This window comes from Mchenga conophoros, linkage group LG2, assembly GCF_057382185.1.
Source record: "Mchenga conophoros isolate Kocher_MC1m ecotype Shallow Benthic linkage group LG2, M_conophoros_male_GT1.1, whole genome shotgun sequence".
Classification (NCBI taxonomy): domain Eukaryota; kingdom Metazoa; phylum Chordata; class Actinopteri; order Cichliformes; family Cichlidae; genus Mchenga; species Mchenga conophoros.
In genome coordinates, this window is record NC_140527.1 from 29,196,172 (window position 1) to 29,208,805 (window position 12,634).

The following is a 12,634-nucleotide window of genomic DNA, read 5'->3' on the forward strand; positions in this document are numbered from 1 at the left end:
TTAGAGGACAAAATCATTGCTTTAAAAAGGCCTTTTAACTAGTTTGAGATGTAAGTTGATCCTGTAAGTCTGACAGTGATCAGGGTTAGGTCACACAGACAGGCTGAAATCCTCGAACAATCTTCACTTAATATTCCCCCCTTTTATTAGTAGGACATCGCGCTAAGACGGACACGAGGCTCTAGTTCAGCTCAAGCTGCTACAAACGAGCTCTAGTAATAATGGCCTCAGACTGTTTAAATTTTTCAGTATTTTAGCTGTTTGGCGCCATCATGAGGACATAGGCAACTACTGCAACCCATGTACAAATCCAAACTCAATAGTTTGTGATCTGTTTATTGAAAATGTATTTCACAAAAATTTACATAACCATTCAGTGGGAAAAAAAAACGAAACAAAAACTACAAAACAAAAAACAAGCTTAGTACTATGTACAAGGATTTTCTGCCCCAATAGTTGTGTGTTTTATTTTATTTTTTTAAACATCAACCCTAAATAAATTACTCAAGACACTCAATGATTAAGAGATTCTCAATCTGTTCATCCACCAATGACCTATATCCCATTGCAAAGAGAGAACACTGACAAATCTGGACTTCAAAAAAAAAAAAAAAAAGAAAAAAAAGAAAAAGTTCTTCCCGTACATGTTCAGAAAATACAATTTAAATTACATGAGCAAATAAATAGATATCAACTATGGTGGGTTCATTACATCACAAATGTCATCTATATGAATATAATTGGTTAACAAATGAGACGAAACAGTTTTCAGGGCAGGACACAGTGTAGTGGGGCAGTGGACTGATACAGTCAGTTTATCTACACCTCTCCCAGAGAGGCAGGAAGTGGAGACTGGCCTGAGACAGCCAGACTAACTGAGGTCACATGCCAGATGTCTACAGGTTCAGGAGCTGTCTTTTTTGCTGCTGTTGCTATTATTACTGCTACTGCGCCTGCTTCTGCCCCTGCTCTTGTGGTAGCATGCGAAGAAGGGGTGTCGGAGGGCTTGCTCAAGACTGAGGCGCTTAGCTGGGTCATACTCCATCATCTTCTCTATCAGGTCAAAAAGCTGCTGGTGGTCTTCGCGCTTTGACATCATGTAATGCTGATGACATAAAAAAAACAAAAACAATGACAACTGTTAATCAGTTTCTATGGGTTTGTTACTAAAGCCATTGTTTATTGCTTTACAACAACCAATATTTTCCAAGTTAAAGAGCACAATCGGGATAATTTGACAGAACCGAGAAAGTTGATTTTAACATTTTTCGATAAAAACACGTCTCCACCTCTGACTTACGGTCTTCTCCATCAGTTATTCTTACCTTGAGGGGTTTGCAGTGTTTCTTGACATATCTCCCAGCAGAGCTATGTACATCCCAATCCAGCTTGTTCCTGTGAACATATCGCCGTTTTCTGCAGAACATTTGTTTTTAAAGTCAATTCATTCCACATTGTCAATTCTGTATATAAACATGCATAATCAAAATTTATATAATTTCTAGTTCTAAGTAAGTAATTTTAACAAACAGCTTTTTCAATCAACCCTTACTTTGTTTTCTCCAGGAGGTTTGTAGGAATGGGGCCCAGGACTCGCTCCATCATAGCAAGATGCTCTTTGCTGTCATGTGTCTGAATGAGGAAACAATATGACCTGAATTAGTTCAATGGCATGCCAAATAGCAGGATTGTGTATCTGCCATGTACTGTTACCTACCTGGAAAAGAGTACTTCCTAGATAATACTCAATGAGTATGCAGCCTACACTCCAGACATCGCAGGAATGATCCCACCCTAGATCTGAAGGACACCATGTAAAATCGTTTAGTCACCACCCCAGGGGTTGTCTCAAGCTTCAGCACGGTGCTTTAAAAACAGCTACTTACCTAAAATAACTTCAGGAGCACGGTAGTGACGTGTTGACACCACAGAGGTATGATGCTCGTGGTCATATGTGGCGTTACCAAAGTCAACAATTTTCACATCTGGATTCCTCAACGTTCGTTCATCTCTTTTCTGAGAACAAAATACAACCGTAAAGCTCCCACAGCTGCTCCCACATACAATATTTCACCTTTTACCAGTACTTGATATCAACAAAACCTTACCATTTCACGATTGTACTCCATATCATATTCTGACTCTATGAAGAGAATATTCTCAGGCTTCAAGTCTGTGTGCGTCAGCTTGTTCTTATGCAGAACTGAAAGACAAGATCACATTTTAAAAAAACAAAACAATTTTAACCCCGATCTTTTATGTTAACTTGCTGAGCTTTCTGCACACAAACAGAGCAAGTATTCATTACTTACATTGCACAGCTCGAATAATCTGGTAGGCCATGTGTCTGATGTGGTCAATGGGGAAAGGTTGGAAGTTGTTTTCCTTGAGGAAATCGTATGTACTGAGCCCAAGCAGCTCAAAAGCAATACAAATGTGACCGTTAAAGTCAAACCAGTCCAGCATATGAACACAAGCACTTAATGGGAAAGGAAGGAAGAGAAGATGTTAATATACACAGCATGTAGAGCTATATAAATCTTAGTATGTTGTCATCGCTGTGTGATAATAACTTACTATCGCCTATCAGTGTCGAGGGAATTCAGCTGTTTAAGGACCTCTACCTCAGACAGAGCTGCCTCTCGGTAGCGGTCTATATTTTTAATGATCTTCAGAGCCACTCGAGCCCCATCACTGAAACAAAAGGAAATACAAGACTTTATATTTAAACCTAAAAGCATACAGCAGTAAATGACCACATTACATTAACAGGAACATTTTTCCTTTTCTTTCCTGATAGTACTTACTTTGAATGATCAATGCACTCAGCGACTCTCCCAAAGGCTCCCTCTCCTAGAGTACACACAATCTCATCTACAGAAAATAAAGAGTAGAAGTTAGACACTTAGCAATGACAGTAGAAAACTGACCTTTTGGTGGTTCACTGCCTGATGTTATATTGCTCTGTTTAGCTACACTACAGTAAAAGTCTTCTTAAGACTGGCAATAAACTCAGCAGTAAATGTAACACTGACAATCAATGTCTAAACCAAAAATGTAAGTCTACTGGACGAAATATTTCAGCCTCTAAATTAATGTTTGGAAATAAAAACCAGACAACAAGAGAGTGAAAGAGACAAAGTGTGAACAACAGTAGAAAGAAAAGGTATATAATTCTATACATCTCGCTCTTAGCATGTCTCCACTGTGATAGATGAGGTGACCCTCGTCATCATCCTCAAAACTCCTGGATCTTTTCCTGCGGTGATGGCTCCTCCTCTGCACCGGAACCGCCGCAATCCGCCATCACACCAATAACCCATCAGCCAGCCAGCACCAGGCCACCACAATGCGACATCGCCATTCATTCAACCGGACCAAGGGGGGGAGTTGTAGGGGTGGATAGATTCAGCCCGTTCAGTAACACCATCAGGCGAATGGACGGAAGGACGGAGCAGCCAAATTCAAATTCAGCCCCGTCAGAGAAATTGGGCGGCAGCCACCACATAGTGTGTGTTACAGAAGAAAAACATGGCAACAAGATTTACAGATGAGAGACTTTCTCAAAGTAGTACAGAAAAAAAAACTAAACTTGATTACAGTCTTTCTACATGTAGCTCTTTTTAACTCTTCGGATACAGCTTTACCATTTACCATCACGTCAAATGACTGCCCACTATGATCACAGCAACAAATAATGAGTCCACTTTTCTCTTGCAAAACTACACTCACAATCCATTACTTCCCGAGTCCCCCTCCCCCCCCCAAACGTTTCATTACTGGAAATCATGCTTAATAGTAAGGAGTAGGACACACGCACAGATACAGAAAGACAAAGAAATGGGTGTTAAGCATTGGCTAAACACCAGTGGTAATGATCCTTTCATCTTGGTGGTATAGATAGGAAGGGGCGGGGGTAGAGAGGAGAAGGAGGTTCCCGTACCGAAGAGGACATGTGGCGAGAGTGGCTCCGCCGGCGCCTTCTATCGCGGTGCCTATGGCTACGGCTGCTTCGCCTGCTGCGATTGCTACGTGCAGAGGACTTGCTGTAGTGGTGCCAATCGCGGTCTCTCTCCTTGCAGTTGCTTTCATGGCTGTCCTCGTCACAGGCCATGTCCCAGCTATGGTCCCTTTCTCGAGAGTCCAGTCTCTGGTTCAGATTACGGGTCTCTAGGTAGTGCCTGCAGTCAAACAAACGAGAACACAAACAGATGAAAAGCACGCATAAGGGCTCAGGTAAGAACAGTCCAGCTCCTTGTTTGTGATCAAGCTCTAAACTGAAGACTGGATGTGAGAGTGCTAATGATACGCTTATCGCCTGACACTCTATCCAGGAGCCTTTTATGTAACATTTGGAATTAGCAACCTACTGGTTTACAGCCACCAAACACCCCACATCCTGTTCAATAAGGGGTTCAACTAAAGAAAACAAATTTATTTATAGATTCAACAGAAATACCCCAAGGCAAGTTGGCATAGCAACATGTAACACCACACATCTGGGCATTTTTTTAACATTTATACAGCTTTTCATTGGCAGCCCAAGGCATGTCCTCTTAATAAAGCATTCACCTTGACAGAGAGCCACATTGGCAGAGTTCAAGTGCAAAACATTGATAGTTGATGGTGCGAAATATAATCTGCGATTCCACACCTGTGCATCTTGGAAGCTGTTAGTCAACACCTTCATGGTACCATTTGAGCCAATAGAAAATTGAGTGTTAGGAAAATTCCATTTATTCCTTGCATAATTGTTTACTTGCATATACACTACCTTACTCGCCATTTCCTCAATAAGGCTGAAAGTTTCCAGTAACTTGGCGCAAACTCCCACCTAGTATGTGATTTTAGCACCTAAGTATCTAAAAAAGACCAAGAAACCTTTAGAGCCTTAGCACCCTGGTGGTGTCAAGTGTCTTCCAAATGAAGTCTGCCTCTCTACAGAATTAAAATTAGAGTAGATCTGGAAAACATCTAATGTAACCTTATGAATCCTCAAGCATACTCACAAAAAGCTGGGAACAGCAAAACAAGTCTCCAACCCACTTTACTTTGAGTTTTGTGTTATTGAAAGGAAAAAAAAGAAAAAGAAAAGAATACTGACAGTTTAACGTGCACATTTAGAGTGTCACACACTGTCCATGAAGGTTGAAACGCAGTAAACATGACCTTGGTGGACACAACCTTGGTGAACACATTAAGTAAATGAACATTGAGTTTAAGGTTTACATAAGTGCTCATTATCCATTTGTATTATGGAGTATGCCTGTACAAGACAAAGGACCCAGTGTGTTCCAACAAGCTGAACAAGCAGGGCAAAGTAAATAAACCTGTCTGTAACAAGTCACCTTCAAGTACTCCACCCACAGTCAACACCAACTCCCATGCTCATCAAAACAAGAGCTTACAGGGCTTCTAACGCAATATGCCAAACCATTACTTCCAGCTCTAGATTGAAGCAGACACCATTGCAGGCTTTCATTCAAATTGGCTCAAGTTTGATTAACGTAAGCTGTAAAAAAAATAAAATGAAAAAAATCCTGTGTACAATACATTCAGTATGCATGCAGCTCAGCACCTACTCCTCTCTACCAGCAATTACAGAGACAGTGAAGACTTACAGCATTACAAAAATATATTTGTCCGTTATGAAAAAATAAACCAATATAGATTAATACCAATTTATGGGCCTTTAGGGGTTTCTACACATAAGCACGATTTGTCCACATACTGCCAAGTAGTCCTGGTATTTAGAGCCATTTGATAAAAGAGTGAATTTATATATCATATTGGTGGAAGGAGAAAACCTCTGATGGACACCCTTTTATTTGGAAATGCAGGAAAAACCTTTAATGGTTTGTAAATATACTGCATCAGCCACATTGAGCAGGCCATTATTGGTTACTTGCCCCATATCGTGTTTTTGTGCTTCTCTAAGCGGCACAAATTGACTCATTAAGTACTGGTTGAAGGTACATTCATTTTTATTTTTTAAATTACAGTTTATTTGCACAGTTAACAGTTTTTCCCCAGTGTAACACTGTAACAACTAGCATTTTTTGTGCCAAGGTATGTACTGGTATTTTTGGCATTCCTGCTGATCGAGCTTCAAGGTTCAGGAGCTGTATATTTGGTTCTATGTTCAATTTGTTTTTTAAAGACCACTGAATGTTTTAAAGATATCAAAAATTTGCTATCAACTGTTGCAATCATGCAATGCCAGATTATACAAACAGCCTTTCCACAAAACATAACTTCTGCCACTAGAGGTCTCTCAAAACAATAACATCCAGTCTGATGACCTTCTGCAGGGGATTATTTTGTCTTTACAAGTCTTTCCAACATGAACTTTGTTCACAAGTGAAGTAATGTATTACGGGTTTTACTCGTATTGGGTGTCTGACCCAACTAAACCTATCATAGCAAACATTAGCTACACCTTTTGTTGCTAATATTTGACACAATTGACAGGTAAACCAATTTAAATGCAGTTATGCAGAATAACAGTATCAGTTTCACTGGGTTTAATGATTGTTTGAAATATGTGGGATACTAGTAAATGAAAAAAACAACACTATTGGACCTCCAAGACATGTTATAGTCAAACAGTTCCACATTAAGCTGACATAAACCCTAAACACAAGCTCAGAATTTGAATAGGTATCCTATAAATGCTGACATATATTTACCCCTCGTAGGTCTTGTGGTGTCGGTGAGTTCTTCGAGATTTGTTTTCTCTTTCGCTGCTGTGTGAATCTTGCCTCTTTCGCTTACGACACTCCATCCTCTCTTCCCAGCTGTACTCATCGAGCCAGATGCCAGGGGAGCGCATTCGCTTTGAGTGGCGCATCTGGAAGACATGATGGGTAGATAATTTTAAAAAAGGAAAACAAAACATGTCAATTGGGTAGAACTAAAGTCTACTGAAACTTCAGAAAGTGTTAAATCTGATTATTTATCATCTAGTGAACTGCATCCTACTGAGGTCATGGTCACATGACCTCAGCTACAGGATAAACAGCTTCCTAGAAAGAGCCCTTATCCTACTGGCAGAGATCCAATACCCTGCATTACACGTGAATGAAGAAATTTAAATTGTAGCTGAAATGCAAGCACTAATGACTAAGCAAATAATGCTGAAATCATTAACATAGATTTAACATTTTAGAACCTTAATAGGAATTTCATTTATAGAAAATTATTTGAATATGTTCTGAATTCAGCTTACAGTTATTAAACTTTTTTGTTCTGCTCATGTAACACCCTACCCACAACAACAGCCACATTAGCAATCTGATCATAGGACACGAGGCTTTGTGACTATTATAGCCACATTTTACGCAAGCTGTTCGGGGTAAAAGACAAAACAGGTAAATGGACAATAAGAAAACTAAATTTAGCCTAGTTTAAGATATCAAATATTTCATAATATGTTATGTTTGCTAGGTAAAGACGCATTAATACAACTGCAAAGCCCCAACAAACAAGTTATGAGGCCTAACGTGGACGTATGGTCGACGTTTTGACCCGGTAACCGCAAAGGGCCTTTAAGGGCTCCATGTTGTCCATCTACCACCTGCGCTTCTCCGCTTGTATTTGCACAAACTGTAAGAACTTTCAGTCAAACACAATCTGAAGCTTTTGCTTATTGCTTGTGTAAAACTGCTTAGCAGTGTAGGGATAAAGCACACGGTAGCTGTTAGCTGCAGTTAGCTTGTTATGTACACGTCGAGTACTTAAACCACCGCGAATGGTACTTTAGCAGGCTAATTTCATTGAAACAAACATTACATGATTATCTGATCGTACTTAAGAATGACTAACATTGTAGAAAGCAGCGCATCATATTCTGTTCAGCCAGTTATAACATTTCCGAGGAGGTGGAAGGTAATAATCAGACACGCAACTACCATGTTAGCAAGGCGTCGACTCTTGAAGCTCATGAGCAAACGCCAGCAGTAAAGACGCCCAATGACTGAAAAAACCGGACCAAATTAGTAATTTTCAGAGACAGGGGAATTCGTCTTACCTTTATTTCACAGTTACAAGTTAGAAAGCCGATACTTTTGCGGCTGTGTGGAAATATACGAACAAAGAAAGCGGAAAAACGGACCGTCCAGCCGTCTTCAAAAATGGCGACCTTCCGTAGAATCCGATGGAACTTTCTAAAACACATTCCATGACGCAATGCACAATAACGACGCCTATCGCAATGTCTTCTGGGACTTGTTGTTCTACGCTGAGTCTTTCAGACGGCCCTCAGACTTTATTCTATTTTATTTTATCTTATGTTTAAGTAAGATGTTTAAGTATATGGACTATATTGTGCCTGCGCCTTATGATGGCTTACCTACTTTATACACTTTATACATATTTCTTTTCTCTTACAGATTTGACTTATCTCTACAACTAAGCTGACCACTCATTATGTTTGTGGGTTGTTTTTTTTTCTTGGTTTGTGTGTTTTGTTTTTTCTGTGTCTGTGTGGGGGTGTGGGCTCTGAAACTCTCCACATCTCTCTTGTACACTCAGGAACTGTTATCTTGTATTCGTATTATTAGATTGGACCCTTTCTTTTTTCTTTTTGTACACCCACTGGTACTAATATAATTATGAGGTGGGAGTGTATGTTTCATATTGTTTTATGTTCTTCAAAAAGAAAAAGGCATATTGTTCAATTTGTCTTTTGTAAAAATGGATGCAGAAACTTTAATAAAAATATCTGAGGAAAAAAGAAAGCGGAAAAACGGACCGTACAGCCGTCTTCAAAAATGGCGACCTTCCGTAGAATCCGATGGAACTTTCTAAAACACATTCCATGACGCAATGCACAATAACGACGCCTATCGCAATGCCTTCTGGGACTTGTTGTTCTACGCTGAGTCTTTCAGACGGCCCACAACGAATTAGTTTTCCTGAACTAAACAAAATATTTTTTATGATCATAATAATTGTATTACTTAAAGAATCCAATGTTAAATAATAAACAGCTATTTCATGGTGTTTTTAGTATCTTGCCTTACTTACTAGAAAATAATTTTATTTTGACATTGCAGTAGGAAAAAACACAGCATCTTTCAAATGTTATATACCCATATATACTTTTTTCATTTCTGTTTTTATGCTGAACGTAAGTGGGGGGTTTTTTTTGTTTTTTTTGGGGGGGTTTTTTGTGTCCCGTTTGAATCTATAGCCATCAGAATTGTTGTCTTAAGGCCGAGAAAGATGCCAAGCGGATTTATTTTACCAAGTGGATCATCATGGCCTTGCCATATTGGTCCATTTGATTGACCTTTATTATGATTATGTATTTATTTTATTTTCGGTTGCTACAAACATGACAGACATGACTGGGCGATAGGACATGGAGAAAGAATGAAAGAAAGAGAGGGAGAGAAAGAAAACCAGAGGGGAGAAGAGACGGTGAGAAAGGGGGGAAGGAAGAAAGAAAAACAAACAAAACGCCTGGATCACCTGTATGGAAAAAAAAAACAGAAGAGAAAGCAAACAAAAAAAGAGCAACATAATAAAAACAGCACCATCACAATAAACTAGCTAGCAGTAGATAACAATAGATACTAAATATTAAACGATATTGTGCAGCACGCAAGATAGACAGCGCACAATGTGCTTTGAGGCAGCAGCCAAGAAAGGTGTAGTCCACGTCTGTGAACACCCGTGTGTACACCTGTGTGCATACCTGTGTGGATCAGCATGCTTGTATTCCAAAGGTTTCTCCATGTAACGATCTGCTATGGAGTGTGGGGAGCCATAGCCCCGTCCCCTAGGGCATGAAGCAGGTATGGAGGAGATCCAGGCCCCAGATATCCAGAGGCCCCAGAGTACGAGGACCCGAGGAGGACCACTAAAAGGGGGGGAACCGTGCCACCCTCCTGGGAAGAGCTGAGTAGAGCCCCAAACGAGAGGTCACCCCGCAGCTACAGAGCAGAGGCCAGAGGGGGTTGCATTGGCGTGCCCGCGGGCTCCGCGCCCAGCGCCCAGCCCCAGTCCACCACACTGGACCACCAACACACCAACGTCTGAGGGCATCAGCCACCGGCAGGGAGTGTGGTGAGGGGAGATAGGCCTCTGTACTTTGGAGGGCCTGAGATGTACCCAGAGAGGTTGAGTCTAAGACCCAACCTGACATATAGACACAGATGAACAGGCGCACGCGGACACAAACGTGCATTCCCACCCCATATACACAACCAAATACTCGGCACTCACCCAACGTGTAGACAGACACAAATAGACACTGCACAAATAGACACTCCCCAAACATGTGTGGGTGGGTGTGGTAGAGCGGGAATAGGGAGGCAGCTGAGGATGGGGAGGGAAGAAAGGGAGGGGCAAGCGGCCCCTCCCTGGGGCCAGCTCCCCCGCTGACCCCAGTAGGCACCCCCACACTCTGGAACCCACCAGGGCAAGGGGGCCCAGGCCCATCCGGACCGGGGCCCGCAGCAGCAGCACCGCCCAGCCCCACAGAGTCCGGGGCAGCCCACCCGACTCCACCCCAGAGAAAACTGCACCCACCCCATCATCCAATCCAATGCTGAACGTAAGTATTACCACTCCGTTTTATTATTGTTTTTGTGCTTTTTCAAACATAATAAATAGATCCTCTTCGCTCCTCTCCGCACTCTGAGTGGAAATGAGCAGTATTACTGTTGTGTGTGTTATGGGAAAATACTTTCCCCATATGACAGGAATATTCTGGGACAGGGTTCTGGGACAAAAACATCCGAGTGAAAACACTGAACGTGATCGTTTATATGTTGAAATCCAAGCTCATTGTTTTGTCCTAGGCTCAACCCTGCCTGGCAGGTTGCGTTCAGGGCACAAATACTCACATCGGCGCTTTGAATTGTGGGTAAGACATGTCTGCGCCCTGTCTTGTTTCCTGAAAGCACCTTGCTTACAGTGAACATCTGAATTATCCAAAGGTTTTCTGGCTGTAAACCGGCTTGATTCCAACACGCTGTGAACATGTCGGAAAATCCTCAGAAGAAGAGCACCTCTGGAAATGGGCTGACAAAAGCGGTGATTGCTGAAATGCTGTTGCAGAACTTCGAGAGGTTGCCTGACATTGATCAGAAAGTCTTCAGCTACGGACCCTTGTATCTGGGGGGAAACGCCGGACTTGCGGGACTCATATCCAACAGCTTGTATCGCAGAGCTCTGAACGTCAGACAGGCGCCCATCACCTCCAGCCTGCCCATGGCCGTGCTGCCCTTCCTGACAACATGCGCCCTGTACAGCGCAACCGTGTCCAACCCGCTCCTGTCCGGTGACCTCAACTGTCCCATGTGCTCCATAATACGAGGTGCAGTTGTTGGTGTGATCGGTGGTGGGGTGTACCCCATCCTCCTGGCGTTACCTATGAATATTGGCCTTGCTTCTAGGTACAGTACAGCTCCGATGCCAGAGAAGGGCAATATGATCCGCTACTGTGTGGAGATCTCCAGACCGGTCTTGAGGAGGATGAGGGCAGTTTTAGTCCTCCAAGCCTTCTTCGGCACCTACCTGGGATCCAGGCACTATGAGACATATACCAAACTGGCCGCGATAACATTTGGCCCAGGTGGAGAAGAACTCAAAGACTAAATGCACTGAACTATAAATAAACACATTCATTTGCAATGATCTTGATCACTGTTTTACATGGTATATCCCAATGCCTGAGATTGTCATCGTGGAAATAAATGTATTTGACGTATCTGTTCTGAAATCTTTTCTGGTTCGCCAAGAATAGATAAATTGTTATGTTTGCACTACCCAATATATGTTCTTTAAAATTAGAGCTGAACCAGTTGAGTAGCTATTTAATTACTTAATTACGTGTGCAGATTTTCTATATGTCTCTCTTATTACACTTGAAAACATTGAGCTTTGTACGGCTCTGAGATGTTCTAATGATTCTACATTTAAACCACAAGACTAGTGGTGATCTGATAAACTCTGGTGGCACCATTTCTGGTTTACTACATTCTGGGCTTTCTATATTAGGTTCTATAAACCAGTGAATCAATGACGTAGTAGCGTATCTGTCTCACAACCCACCACAAAAAACAGGTTATTGCCTGTAACATGACAAATGTGACCTTGACCTAGAGTACAGTTTGGCTGAAGACTGATCGTGTGTAAATTTTATTAAATTGTGACCAATAGTGTAGAAGCATTGCTTGTGAGTCGTGGACAGACGGTTGCCTTGTCATGGCATAAGAATGGCACAAGTTCATCAATCCACTGACAAGAATGGCTAAAAATAAGTTTGCATATTAGCAGATACTTGTTAATCTATGACAGGCCATTATCAGCTTAGCGATGTATTATTCATGCTCACTTTCCTATTTTTAGTGGGTAGATACTGCTGCTCCATGAGTTTACAAAGTCAACTGTTACAGCCATGTTATGAGTGAATAGTACCCCTGTTTCTCTTTGAGATACCTTAACCACTAACATGCATATGCACGCAGTTAATAGAAAAATGTGATTTTCCTCTTAGACTAAATAAATCTGAAAGCCAAAATACACATTTTATCATTTTTAGTCACAGGAGTTCACCATTTAAAGTATGCAGTTCTCTTCCTTGTCAAACTAAACATTGACGTGTGGCTGCCTCAGAAATTTA

The 12,634-nt window shown here is 41.5% G+C and overlaps 2 protein-coding genes across 2 annotated transcripts; one reads left to right on the forward strand and one right to left on the reverse strand.

The window, feature by feature from the left end:
• Positions 1-320: 320 nt before the first annotated feature.
• Positions 321-8,176, reverse strand: LOC146582195 (dual specificity protein kinase CLK4-like). The gene is made up of 13 exons (XM_085292775.1): positions 8,030-8,176; positions 6,690-6,850; positions 3,944-4,181; positions 3,183-3,279; positions 2,808-2,874; positions 2,578-2,694; positions 2,313-2,479; positions 2,109-2,203; positions 1,887-2,016; positions 1,718-1,800; positions 1,553-1,632; positions 1,326-1,416; positions 321-1,105 (listed from the first exon to the last, which is right to left on the reverse strand). Exons 1-13 carry the CDS (start codon positions 8,174-8,176, stop codon positions 905-907), a joined length of 1,674 nt encoding a protein of 557 aa, XP_085148901.1. The 3' UTR covers positions 321-904.
• A 2,208-nt stretch (positions 8,177-10,384) lies between these two features.
• Positions 10,385-11,719, forward strand: tmem126a (transmembrane protein 126A). Its single transcript, XM_085292810.1, has 2 exons — positions 10,385-10,561; positions 10,947-11,719. The coding sequence occupies exon 2, from the start codon at positions 10,990-10,992 to the stop codon at positions 11,605-11,607; it is 618 nt and encodes a 205-aa protein (XP_085148936.1). The 5' UTR covers positions 10,385-10,561; positions 10,947-10,989; the 3' UTR covers positions 11,608-11,719.
• Positions 11,720-12,634: the final 915 nt, after the last annotated feature.